Source organism: Falco naumanni, chromosome 9, assembly GCF_017639655.2.
Source record: "Falco naumanni isolate bFalNau1 chromosome 9, bFalNau1.pat, whole genome shotgun sequence".
Classification (NCBI taxonomy): domain Eukaryota; kingdom Metazoa; phylum Chordata; class Aves; order Falconiformes; family Falconidae; genus Falco; species Falco naumanni.
In genome coordinates, this window is record NC_054062.1 from 22,832,338 (window position 1) to 22,846,449 (window position 14,112).

The 14,112-nt window shown below is 46.9% G+C and overlaps 1 protein-coding gene across 1 annotated transcript in view; it reads left to right on the forward strand.

The window, feature by feature from the left end:
- The first annotated feature begins 203 nt into the window (after nt 1-203).
- Nucleotides 204-14,112, forward strand: part of SH3PXD2A (SH3 and PX domains 2A) — a 272,082-nt gene continuing 258,173 nt past the window's right edge. The window contains exon 1 of the mRNA XM_040606729.1: nt 204-359. Coding sequence (XP_040462663.1) covers nt 288-359 — 72 coding nt within the window. The 5' untranslated portion in view covers nt 204-287. The remainder of the gene's footprint in view (nt 360-14,112) is intronic.

Consider the following 14,112-nt stretch of genomic DNA (forward strand, 5'->3'; position numbering starts at 1 on the left):
CCCGTCCCGCCGGCGCCCCCGGGGCGGGGCCTGCGGCCGGGCCTCGCCCCTCCCGCCGCCGCCGCCGCACTGGCCGCGCAGCCTGAGGCAGCGGCGGGGCGCGGGGCCGGGCCGCCGCCAGGGGGGAGCGGCCGCCGCCGCCGCACGGGGCGGAGCCGGCACCGGGGCATCCTCCCTGCCTGCTCCCGCCCGCCGTGCCGGCCGGCATCGCCGCGGCGGGCAGCGCGGCGGAGGGTGCTGCCAGCGCCGGGAGGGAGCGGCGGAGCCCCGCCGCGGGCTGCGCCGAGATGCTCTCCTACAGCGTGCTGGACGCCAATGTGGTGGACGTGGAGAAGCGCAGGAACCCCTCGAAGCACTACGTAAGTGGCGGCGGCGCCCGGCCGAGCCCCCGGCCCGCCGCGGGGCGGGCTGCTGCCGACGGGGGGCGGCGGGCCGGGCCGGGGCCGGGCGCGGGGGTGCCCCGCCGGGCGGGGGGTGCTGCCGCGGGGCGCCGAGCCCCCCTGACCGCGGGCAGGCCCCGCTGGCCCGGGCCGGCCCCTGCGGGGGAGGCAGGTGAGGCGGCCGCGGGCTCCGGCAGCCGTGCGGACAGGTAGCTGCTGCGGGAGCGCGGCTCCTTCTCTTCGCCCTTCCTTCTCCCGTTGGGCCGCTGGCTTTTTAATTTTGTATTTTTTTTCCCTGGTACGTTATCGTGTTGAAGTTTCCTTTCCTTCTAACGGTGGATCTTCCCTCTTTGCTCAGCGAGATGCCAAGCACGGGACGGGGCAGGTCTCTCGGCTGCCCGGTCTGTCTCCATCCCGGCACGGGCGCTGCGGGGTGCCCGGCGGGGAGCGGAGCAGCCGCTGCAGCTTGCTGGGTCAGACCAGGGCTGCCGAATGCATCGTCGCTCCTGTTCTCCCATGAGTTACATCAAGAACTTTTTTTTTTTTTTTTTTTTTTTTTTTTTTGCGGTGGGGGGAACTGGTTTGCATGGTTATCAAAGTAGACTCGGCGTCTGGCAACTCTTTCATCTCTTTTTCACCTTCCTCCTTTCACACCTTCCTGCCAATAGCGCAGCATCACAGGAGGACTTCTAACAACCTTTCCAGACTCCAGTATTGCAGGGTGTCCTGTGGAAGTGTCTTTGCCTGCCGAAGTTTGCAGCCTATGGTGGAGCAGCTTTTGCCTATCCACATAAGTAGAGAAGACATCTTTTCTTCTCTCTCTGGCTGTTTAGGGGTTGAGTTGCACCAAATCCTTAACTCTTTCTTTCAATTACAACCCGTATTTTTGATACAGAGAAGGGTGGACGTTGCATATAGAGAAGATAAAGCATCCAGCTTTGGTATTGCTTTGGAATCGGAGGAGGTGTTGTGCCTGGTGTGAAATCGCTCTGAGTGTACTGCGTTTCCTGGCATTGCACGTCTTCCAGGTTTTTTTCAGAGCTGGTCAGCATTTGGGTGGGATGTTTGAAAGGTAAGGCCAAAGATCGGACATAAAGCTTTGTACTAGTATTTCATATCACCGAGCTTTTTCCTCTAAGGCTTAAACCATAACCTAGCTTAAGGCTAGAGGGCGCTATGTTGCTGAGAGATGCTGGTTTGTAGATGTGAAGCTGAAGCTCTCATCTACCGTGGAATTAAGCATCTTGTGCCCAGTTCATAGGAGTGGATGTATTAGGTCTCGTGTTCTCTCGGGCTGCCAGCTGGACCTGTGCGTTCAGTCAATTACTCATTTACCACTTTCGGGTGGGAAAGGCTACTTGAGCTTTTACAAGCTGTTGCTGTGAATTGTGGCTGACAGGGCTGCAGGCTATTATCTCACCTGAAAGGTGGCGGCAATTGAGCATCAGAAGAGTACATCTGCTAGGCAGAAAGATATACAAAAGACCTGGTAACAATACCTTCCTGATTGCCAAGAGAAATCGATGATGTTAATTTCTTATTTGGAAAATAACCAGAAAACAAGATTTTAAATCCTGTATTTACAGTTTTGAAAAACAATATTTCCCGTTTGCTTGTAGAAGCAAATTTGTATTTCCTTGATGATTATAGTCATTGCATTTTAATAACAGTAACTTAAGCTGTTCCAGGAAGCTCTCTTTAATGTTTCTAGTGGCAAATCTGGTTCTTCCCCTTTACTCTTCTCTCCGTACACCTTTTCTAATATTGTGTTTTGCACAACAGTTCCACATCCCTGTATGTCTGGTTCTTGGCCAGAAAAGTCACAAACTAAATGGTGGTTTGGGTGACCGGTGCTCCATCTGCCTTTTGTCCCACTTACTCTCAATCTCTGGCTGTATGGTATTCAGCACAAATAGGGTCTTGGTTCAGAAACAAACATTGGAGTACTTCAGTTAAAAATAATAGTCATCCACGTCCTTGTGAATCTCTTTCTTTTAGATGAGTGAATTGGCCCACAGGTCTGAAAGTCTTGGACTCCATTTCCTAGATCGCAGTTTGCTGCAGATGCATGTGCTGCAGCCTTAGTAACTCACTGAAAGTGAACCTGCACTGTCAAAGAATTTAATTCTCTGCATCTGATCCATTGATTGCCATTAGTTTGGTTCTGTGCTCTTTTCCTTAACATGAAACAACTGCTTTCTTCTCAAATGAACATAAATGTGACTTGGGATTTAGTTCTCTCCATTACCTGTGGATAGTTCAGAGAGCGTAAAGCTTGGTCCCGTATGCCTTATGTGGCTTTGTAATATCAAAAAGCCTTTCTACCTCAAGCATCCGTAAACACCTTCATGCCATGCCTTAAGGTCATGTGACTTGTGCCTTGGCATCAGATTAATGATGTGTTTCTCTGGTGGATGGTGACATAGTTGCAGGTGTTTTAATGTGACTCCCTTTCCTTTTAATTGTGATCTTTCAGGGCCATGGTAGTGCCTGGAGAGATGAAGGCAAGGCTTAGGCATTGTGAGCATGTGGAGAGGGCTAAATGCGAGTAGCACATAAGCCCCTGCACTGCTTGGCCTTGATGCCAAGAATCCTTCCCTGGAGCAGATGTCGTTCATGATACAAGTATAGCTCTTTTGGCCTTGACTCCAGAAAGTGTAAAAAAAAAAAAAAAAAAAAAAAAAAAAAAAGGTGGCTTTGCACATATATCCTCTGCTATGATCCCTGCGTGTGAAACTTCTGAAGAGATTAATACCTTACTGGAACATATGCAGGGCTTTTCAAATGAGAAGAGATTAAAATCTTGGATCCAGTGCTATTTGATAGGAACTCAGCCAGCACTCTCCCTCCCTTGGAAATTGCTGCTGGGCCAGGGATATGCAATGCCTCTCTCTGTGTTCCTGTCAGCAACTGGGTAGCACGACACTACCTGGTTGGCTGGGGGCCCTGGATAGCAGCATGTGAAAGGATATACAGAAGTTTGGATCAATAACCACATGCCTTTTGTATGGTATATCCTTAACATAAGATACTGCTGCTCTTACAGCTTTTGGCTTTCTAAGTTAATTGCCTATTCTTACTTCATACTGATGGTCTTTTAAAAATTGATTTATGCTTGATAATGCTTCAGAAACGTTCAATCTTCTTGCTTTCCCCCTTTGCTTTTAACAAGAACAATGTCAGGAAGGTCAAGTCTGGGTTTGTTGGAAAGACCCTTGGTGCAGCAGGGTTTATACATTGGCTGAGCAGTGCTGTGGTGAAGCTGGGTGGGTTAGGACACTGTGGTTGATGGTTGAAGGTGTCAGTTAATTGTTCTGAAGAGAAAAAGCTGGTAACAAAATCCAAATCCCCTTTTGGCCCCTGCTAAGTTTTACAGTCCGAAAAGTCTCCTCTCTGGGTTGTTGAAGTTTGATCTGTTTATGGGGTAGCTTCTCTGGCTTTTAGTCTGGAATTGTGGTTGTCTGAATTAAACATGCAATAATCCCAAACTAGAAGTGCATTCTCTATTTAAAGAGACCCACTGTTGATGCTTGCCTCCTTTAACCATCCGTCGAGGAGCTTAAACAAGACTTCCTCCCCTCCTCTCTCTGCTTCCAGATTATCTTTGGGTAGATAGCTGACCCTTCACCAAAACATCTGACTCTTTTTAGAAGCCCTGCAGGGAGCCTCTGTCTACCAGATGTGCTTGATCCTGCTCTCAGGGAAGTGAGAAGGGGCTGGCATCTTCACCTGTTCACAGCTTTGCAGGACCTGGGAGATGGCAGACATGAATTAGAAGCCAAATGGATGGGATCCCCCACCCCTCTCCCTGACCACTTGCTCTTCTGCGGAGGACTGAGTAGTTACTGATGTGCATTATCTCACTAGATGTTTATATGTTTGAGGTCATTTTGGAGGTCTCTAAATGTGCCTGTGTTATCCCAAGGGCGGGGATGGATACATCAGTACAGATTTCCTCTTCCGTTGGTACTCTGCTCCTGGTGTAGTTGGACTTTGTGTGTTTTTCAGCTTTGTACAGCACGGAGTGTAAAACGCTCTTCCTTTACCAGTGGCTGCCCGGTTTCTTTCCAGTTAGTGAGGTGCATTGCTGATTTTATTCCTCTGAGATGCCTGTGTACTGTCCCAGTTCTTCCCCAGGGTAGTTGTTTCCCAATGCCATCACTGAATGTCTCAGGATCACTCTTGTAGGAACCTCTGCGCTGTATGGATATGGTTGCTGACCTTCTCAGTGTGCTGGCATTGCTGAATTGTAAGGGATTGAGGGCTGCTGTGTTGGGTTTCAGCGCTATTCCAAGGAGAATGTGAGTGTCCTCGTCACAAGTGACCTGTTGTAAAATGTCAGCATGCTTTGAGGAAAAAACATGTACTGTCAAGCCCTGTTCTGATGCGATCCGACATCTTCGTGGCTTTATTTCTCTTTGTTGCAAGCTGCTGGTTACACAAAGACTAGCACTGATGGGGAGGCCCTGGATGTGCTGTGAGTTTAGTGGCAAGGATCTTTGTGCCTGTGTTGGTCCCTTATTGCTACCATAGGGGAAGGAGCTGGATTCGCCCTGCTTGGGTCATCAAATGGGTTGTCCAGTGTGGCCCTGCCTGCACATCTGAGTTGAGGAGCTCCACGTGCCACTTGTGCTAGGAGTACCAGCAGCTTATGGGTAAGAAAGGCTCAGCCTGGTTTGTTGGTTTTTTTTTTTGTCCCTTTTAATTAGCAGAGCTGAAGGCTCTGAGCCAGAACAGGATGTGACGTACCTGGAGCTCGCATGGCTGGTGGCCTGTGGGTAGAGTGCAATGAGGCACCTGATGTGAATCAGAAGGCAGTGTTAGATGGAGCACCTGTTTAGGACTTATGACCCATTTTCTGCTCTCCCGTTTCTCCCATGAAGGTACCCTGTGTGGCTTTCCTTCCAGGGACCATGATCCAGCTTGACTCGCTGGTCGAATTATTATTGCTATTATCTTTGCCTGGGGTGCTGGGAAAGAGCCAGAAAATTAGGAGGCTGCTCCATGACTTCATCGTTCCTCAGAACTGAACTTCTGTGCATTGGCAAGGGTTATGTCAAAGGTGGCTGCGATCCCTTGTGTGCAGAGCAGAGGAGAGCTCAGGAGAAAGCAGGTTGGGGTAAAACATTCCCACTCCCTTGCAGTAGCTTTCTCTGTCTGTAGACCACCAGCCTGCTGGGGTAGACACATGTCTTTAAGGATAATTTTCCCCACACTGCCTGTTTTAGGTGCAAATCTTATGATTTTGCAGACGATTTTCATTGTTTTTTGATGTCTGATGAAACATGTCAGGAAGAAAAGTCGTCAGTATTTCTGAAATACCTGGAAGCTGTGAATAGACAGTTGTCTGAAGGTTAGTTCAGCTCTGCCGCTGCTCCCAAATAGCCAGAGGAGCAGGACAGTGGGAGGCAGAGATCAAACCTGTCTAGTCTGAAGCTGCCAGCACCCATTAGTGCTCAGAGAACTTGTCTCTTCCTTATCACTGCAACCAGTTCTCGATGGTTGCTTGTTGAAGTAAAATTCTTCCCTAACAGCAGAGGTTTTAGTTTCTATGCTGTGTTGTGTGTGTTTTGTTTTTTTCTTTTTTACTTTTTGTGCACCATTGTTTCATGAAGCCAAGATAACGTATAGTTTTTTCCTATTCACTGCCTTGAGAGATTCGTTTTCTTCCCTTTCTCAGCATCCTCTTAGCCTTCCAGTGCCATACCTGCATGTGATTCTCTCTCTTGGAGGTCTTTTCCATGTTGCCTTATCTTAGGAAGTGCCCCAGAGAGGCACAGTCCTTTGAACTTGTTCAGAGCAGGCTTGCCAAGTAGCTCAGATGCTGTAGGCATCTACCTGCTTTTCATCATGCAGTGTCTGGCAATTATTGCCTCTGTAACTCAGTGCTGCTTCAGCAGGCAGTGAGTAGCCCAGCAGATCAGGGAGCACTCACAGTCCTTTCTTCCAGCAGAGCTGTGGGTTGGTAACATTCAGCCAAGGGACTAGTATTGAAATTCAACAGTTTGCAAAGTAAATGGCTGTCCCCAACGTTAGGAATGGATTAAAAACCAACAGAGGCAAGGTAATTGTCCTGGTTGGTTGTTATCAGGGTAGAATGAAGTAAGGCAGGAGGCTTTACATCCCAGCAGGCTGCCTGTACTGGTTGAGCCTGCAGTGTGCTGGGAGGGCAGCAAAAAGGAAGGTTGGAGAAAAGCTTTTAGGAAGCCCATAAGCTGGGGGCAACAACTCTAAAAGCCATCTAATTCCATTTTAAAAGCGACAAAGATGGCACTACTGACTTTTACTGGGACTTGGTTTCCAGAAAGAAGTTGTCTGAAGAGATAGCACAGATGCTTTCAGCTGCTGCAAAGCTGCAGGTGACCTCTGGCTCCCTAAGAGCCCTGCATGGGGGGTAGGGGGGGGCTGGGTGGGTGCTGGGGACCACTTGTGCAACACAGCTTGGTGGGTTGTAGTAAAAATTGTGTCAGTCTCAACCCTTTGAGCTAAAAGGGGGAGGAATGGAGAGACTAAATCATGCCCTTTTCCCAGAAGGGATGACCGGAGAGAGGGATGAACAGGCATCCTAAGGAAGCAAATTATGGAATAGGAAATGGAGCCCAGGCTTCCTGCATCCCAGAGCAGCCTCTGTTCATCCCACCCATGCACCCAGCCCTTGGAGACGGGCAGCTCAAAGGTGTTGCCCTCCCCCAATCCCTGTGAGGTAGGCTATGTGCTGGTACTCTCCTTGGGAAGATGAGGCAAAGAGAGGTGAAGTGGTTGGCCCAAGGCCACCCATGGAGTGTGTGGCAGCATTTTCTATTCTTTTCTTTGGCTTCCAAAGCACTCTTGCAATTTTTCTGATAAAATTGTGTAGCCTGAAAAAATACTACTCTTGTATTCTGTCATTGTCTTCCTCAAAACCCATTTCCCATTTTGTATGGATTAAACAGGAAGACGGCTTCAATGTGACCCTACCTGAGGCAGGAGGTGACGTACAAGCTCTCTAATTTAGTCATTTGGGAGGAAACAGCTGGACCTTCTAATGTGAGATGGTTTTCTAATTTTTTTTGTTTTTGATCTTCGTTTTTCATGCTGTATCCTCTTCATCCACGCCTGCTCACACAAAGGGAACTGGTCCCCAGTAACCACGTAGAAAAGCAGAATTATTAGAAGGGGCTGGCAGCGTCATGTGTTGTTTGGCATTGTGAAGCTTAATGCTTTCTTGTAGCTAGAGCTGACACCTTTTTGCCCAGAGCATGCTGTGTAAATACTACATGGAGAAGAGCTGCACAGTAGCATACTGTTTGAAATTGTTGGTGTTTGCTGTTTAATCAAGTAGTGTCAAAACCAAATACAGTCAAGTCAACAGAAAAACAACTCCCAGTAACTTCCCTGGGCCTTGGCTTACACCTCTAGAGAAAGGCTTTATTGAAAGTTTTACTGAGAAGTTTGTAATTACTGGGTTTTTTTTAATATAGTGCATCTCCCTTTACCTTTACTATAAAAGCAAAAATATATCCTTCCGGATCTCTTTGTTACTCTCTGCTAGGCAGGGACATCATCACATTTGGGGTGGGGTGGGGGGAGGCAAAAGGAAACCAGTTGGATTCCTTCATCGGAAAGGATCTGTAATGTCTTGCAACCTAGTTAGAACCTTCCCACTTCAGCTTGCTTGCTCACTCTTTGCACCACCTTCTAGGTGAATATGCAATAATAATCTAGTCAGTCTTTCAAGCTCACATTCACTAAATGTCAGTAATATGGTATACTCATTGGATGTATTTATACATGTGGGACTTTTTGGAGTGCTTAAGAAACTTTATTACAGAGCAAGGATGCTTTTGTGCCGAAGCGTGGTCAGACAGACCGGCAAGATGGTCTCTGTGCTGGGCTGTTGAGACAAGTGGTGACACACAGATACAGGCAGGTGGGGGCAGTGAGACAGAGCCAGCTAGCTGAGCAGGTAATCCTCTCACCATAATGGTAACTCCAGCTGCCTGGTGGTCATCTAGGCATCATTGCAAAGAACAGGTATGAAGAAGGATAATGTAATAACACTTTAAGTTGCCCTGGGGTGAAGGCTGAGCAGAGAGATACTATCTGTAAGTGCTTGAAGGTGGTGGCGTTAACTGGTGCTCTCACGCTTAGGGTCACCTTTGTGACAATTGTAAAGCTTATCTTCTTGGTTTTATTGAGCTATTGATTTTGGCAAAGCTACTCCTTACTGCAGTTTTTGGAAGAGGAACTCAAATGTGTAGCCAGCTAATCAAGGCCTTAGGCTGGGAGCATTCTACTTTTGTGGGCAGAGTACACATCCCCAAGTCTGCGTTTTCATCAGTATTCCACATACTGCACTAGTATGCTGCAGTGTATTCTTCAGTGGTTTTAATAGTCACTGACTGCTGTAGCGCAGGCTCTGGGTGTACCATGGCTTCACGATAAGGCTGTAATGCTGTGTAGTAACATTCAATATTATAATGCAATTTCTTCAGTTTGTGATGGCTGACTCATTGGACGGAATAAAATATTCATAGATTTTAAGTGTCCATTAGTACATGTGTGGTCCTATACATACTGTTTGAAACCTAAGTAGCAATAATCATGTTTTGATATGTTGCTGGCACTGTTTCTCTGACCAGTGGGGTGTGTTTTATTTTCCCTATAAACCACACTAACTAAATGCGGTGATGCACTAGGCTCCTACGCTCGCAGCAGTCAGCGGTATGATTTTATAGGCTTGATGCAAACTTGTTTGCAAGGAAAACATCCCTATCTATGTTCATAGGGAGAAACATGCCAAAACTCTGCTAACCATGGCTGTGTTTAAACAGGACCTCCACACTGCCTTTGCAGAAGTCTCACATAGCTGCCTCTGAAATACTGGAAACGTGGTTCTCCACTGCCCAGGTCATGCAAACGCAAATGTTAGTTCAAACCTTTCTGGATGGTTTATGAAGTTTATACATTAATGTCGAGTGTGATACACACAAGACATTGTGTAGTGTGGTTGAAGAGCTTGTGGGTCCTCTTTACTGGTGGTGTGGCCTTGGATTGTTTGTTTAACCTCTCTGGATCTCTGTGCTCTGTGGAAAAGACAATGGGATTCTCTCACCTTTTCTGAAGTGTAAAGATGCGTGTGTTACCTAAGGGTAGCATAGGCTTTGAAACCCCCGAGTCATGTTCCTCTGCCAGCAGGTCCACCCCTGGGAGCAGCAGTTGCAGGATGCCAAGGCCATGTCACTAGCCAGAAGTGGGAGTCGGACCGCTGCTTCCCTGACAGCGTTCAGCAGGCACTGTAATGAACGGGATGATACAAAAGCTACATTCCCCTGTGAGGAAATGTAGGTTTAGGGTGCCAGCAATGCTTGCCAGCTGTAAGTCTGTTCCTCTAGGGCATTCCTTCCTGTCCTGGAGTCCCGGGGTCTGCGGAGGTATTTGAGGGGAAGCAAGGCGTATGGTCGTTCAGGGAGGAAGGCATGGGCAGTAGGCTGCTGTCTGCTGCTCTCTGATCTCTCTCCTGTGTTTCTGTATTCCCTGCCAGAAAAGCTCACTGGCAGAGGTGAGATCTTCTTGCCAGGCATTCTTGTACCCTCGGGAGTTTGATGCAACAGAGAGCTCTGAATTAACTAAATGTTTTCCTAACACTGTGAAGATGAGGTTTTTAACTGTTCCCTCAGCGTGCCATGAGATTTTCCTACTCCTTGGCTCAAGCTGTTCTATTATTATTTATAAATTAATGCATGCATTTTTTGTGGGTAGAAGGCTTTTCCTGATTTTCCTCTTTCCAGCAGGCACAAGCCCACAGTAGACCCCTGTGACCCCAAGCAAAAATCAGTTTTCAATGTTTTTCCGTTCCCCTGCCCTGCGAGTGCTTTTTGCGCCGTCTCTGAGCTCAGTCTGTTTCCTTTGCCAGAAAATTTGGCACTCTTTGCCACCTGCCTCATCTCGAGGAGCCTGAACAGAGGAGTGCTTATGGGATAGATGCTACAAGAGGCAGCTGAGCTCCTGTTCTTCAGCAGAAGCAGGGCAGCTGGCACAGCCCCACTAGTGCATAAACGGGAGGCCTGCAGTTTCCCAGGACTGTCACACCAGCAACTTTCACCGGCATTAAAATCACTTAGCATTTAAAAACAAACAAACAAGGATATGTGAAGTATTTTCCTGGAAGAAAGCCATGGAGAGCAGATTCAGTGCATCTCCCTCCTCCCATCTTTCAAACATGTCACAGGAAGAAAGACTGGAGTTCAGCGTTTTCCCAAGTGGGATTAAAACTGGCTCTGGTGTTGGCTTCTGGGACAGGGCAGAGGAAAGCCAGGAATAGGAGGGAAGATCTATGTGTGAGTGTTTTATAAATACATCTATATCAGGTGAAACTGGCAGAATCCCTGAACCAGCATTTGTGGTAATAATCTCTTTTTGTTAACAAAAGGGCTGCTGATTTTCTGTTAATAACAAGAGATCAGAGCTGTTGACTGGAGTAAAAAGTGACTGATTCTAGAGGAATGTCCCTGCTGGTTTTCCATGATCCGAGGAGTAGCAATCCTGTATCTTCTGTGTTTTACAAGCCCTGGATGCCTTTTGCAAGTTCTTTCCTGTCTCTGAATCCAGGTAAGTTTTCCTCTAATGCTTCAGCAAAAGGTGTTTTATAAAGACAACACAGGGTGCTTTACTCAAAAGGAATCTAGTGCAGTAGCCAGCTTCTGAAATACTCTTCAGGCATATGGAAGAGTCTTCCGGCTGTTACTGCTCAAGCAGAGGTTTTTCAGTTTAAACTTTTGCTGCTGTCTGTGTGATTGTAACAGTCTACGTCAAAATGCTGGACTGTTTTGGGGAAGCAGCTTTCCACTTGTTTCTGAGCTGGGCAGCTGTGGCTTGTATTTCATCCTTTAACACGGACAAGATAAGTATAAATAGTTTGGTTTAAACTAAAAATATTTTAAGTGAATTTGTCATGGGTAGTAACCTTTGGAGATTGCAGTAGTCATGATCTGGGCAGGAGTCCATCCATCAGTCTTGTCTTTAAACTTCCCTCTCTCCTCTTGGCATAAGGACCAGCGACTTTTTGTATAACAATGGCTGTTTACCAGGGGCACTGGATAGTGACAGCGTGTACTCGTGTGCAAGAGGCACTGCCGTCTTGGAGGGAGTCTCCTTGTCTGAAAGAATGGAGGCTGTGGCCCGAGCAAGCAGGATCTGAGGACATACAGCCTGGGAATGGGAGCAAGGCATTGCCCTTGGCCTAACTGCTGAAGGTGTTGGCTAAATTGCTTGGCTGTGGCAGTGTTGGATTTTCTGTCAGTCCTTTCAGCTGCGAGTGATGCTGTGTATCTGTGCGCCCGGGTGTTGGCCAGGTTGAACACGGGGATTCCTGCTTTACATGATTCTTCTCTTCATGTATTGGCAGAGTGTGCTGGTGTTTGGTAGGAATTGGGGGCTTTGTGTGTGCTTGCGTGTGTTTTGCTTCTGCTTTAGCTTCTGTGTTGCTCTGCATTTGACCAAGAAGAAGGCATGGTCAAAGAAATGAGGTGGAAAGCAGAGGTTTGCAAAGCATCTTTAGGTCACATTGGAGCTGCCACAGTCCTGGCCAGACCCTAAGAATACACTTGAGTTTTCCCCCCCTTCTTCTGACAAACTTTTTCTTGCCCACAGCATGGGGTTATTTCCTGTTGTCTTAACCCTGGAGTACTAGGTGATCTTCCAAATGTATTGGGTGGAGACCCTCTTGTGGGTGATTACCAGGGCCTTCTGCTGAGTTTTAAGGTTTTGTAGAAGGACTGAGTGTAGCACTGATAATTGCTTAACGCAGCCTTTACACCTGAGGAGTGGTGACACAAAGATTTCCCTGTGGGCTGAGGGCTTTGTGGGGTCTGCCAACCGTGTTACCACATAGTGATGCTAAGCCATCGGGGCTCTGACTCTTCTGATGAGTAGAGGGAGATTATTTTACTACCAGGCACTGACACTTACGGGAGTTCAGGTGTCCTTGGAGTTGAAACTTCTTGGCTATCTTGCTGTGTGTGAGAGGTGTTGGTTGGGTTATGATAAAGACTTTGACTCAGACCAGGGTGAGGGTGCAACTGGCCTTCACAGAGGACTTGAAAAGTTACAAAGGAATCAAATGAGGAGGTGGTGCCCACTGTTTCTATTTGTAGAAAGGTAGCGACTTTAGTACTAGCACAGGAACTGACAGTCCGAACCTGATTGAATGTGTGTTTTATCTGCCAGCACCCTGTCCTTTCTGGTCCTTTATCGATCTTCTGTGTCTGGTTAACATGGGCTGTAGCAGATCTGGATCAAACCCCTATTGCCGAAAGGCCATCATGTTGTCTTCACTGCATATTGTGACAGAAAGGGTTAAACAGAAGGTGATGGTGGTTAATAGCTTGCTTTAGGCAGTACTACAGCAGTAAATGCTGAGATGACATGGGAACAGTCTTTAGCTGACGTCCTTGCAAGCCTCTCGGTGACATCAAACTCCTGGACCTTTTCCAGCCAAGTTTGGCCTTGCCCCAGTGACAATAGATGTTAATCTGTTGGCTTGTCAAAAAACAGTGTCAGTGTTTTGGTTTTTTTTTTACAGATCCATTTCCAACCCTCAGATTTCCCTGCTAGTAAACACAGCATTATGTCATTGCTTTACCAGGAGCCAAGCACCAAAGCCAACTTCACAGTGCTGTCGTCAGTAAGTGTCCATTCACTTTGGGGCTTTATCTGTGTTCCCAGGCTTTTTCTTTCCACTGCTGCCTGTGTTCTGGTCTCTGTGTCCATCAGAAGCCTATGGATGCTTTATGGGAAATGTGTAGAGTCTAGCAATTGTGGCTACCGCTTTCCAACCTACTTATTTTAGATGGGGTTCCTGTATCTATTTAGCAAGGATGCATTTGTAAAGCTTCATCTTTTGGTGACTTTAGGGAAGACACACTCTTGGATTCATGAGTTCCTGTGTGCAAAATAAGGTGAAGAGAATTGCAGCCCAGACTTGCTCCTAATTGATAAAATAATAGCCCAAGTGATAGCCAGGGGCAATACCCCACCCATGCTGGCTCCTGTTTGTTTCAAAACACAATAGCTGAGTTCCTATTTAAAAAGCTGGTTGTCAGATGGCTAACATTATAAATTAACTTCTTTAACTTTCAGAAACAACACACACCACAGATAAAATAAAGCCATTTATGACATTCTTGTAACTGTTCCTTGTTTTGCTTCTAGATTTATGTCCAGCTGTACCTGTGTAGGACATGAAAGTAAAGATTTATAAAGTTACCTTCAGTGGCTGGGGACTAATCTGCTTAAAACAAATATCTCTAGCTCTAGTTGGTCTTTCTGGAACTGGCAATAGTCCAGTCTTCCTTGTACTAAGACCTGTCTGAAATGGTATCCCAAATCAGCTGAAATAGAGGAAAGAGGAGAAAGAGATGCTCTTTTGAATGCAGATCCTGAATTCTGGTACTGACATGGAGAGATGATGCAGAGGAACAGGTTCAGCCTCTTGGCAGTGGTGCAGGAATTACGACTTTCTTGGGTGTGAGGTGGAATAAATATTTTTTTTCCTCCATTATGTAACTAAGCTCTGCAACACCTTGCTGAAAAGTGATATTAATGCTGAAAGTACAAAATACTTTTTTTTTTTTTTTAAAAAAAAAAACACTGCCACAAAACAACAAACCTGACAAGGTTTTGGGGATAGAACTGACTGCTATTAAACACAGCAGTCAAGATACGTGGTTGGGTCAGAGTGTCTAATTTACTG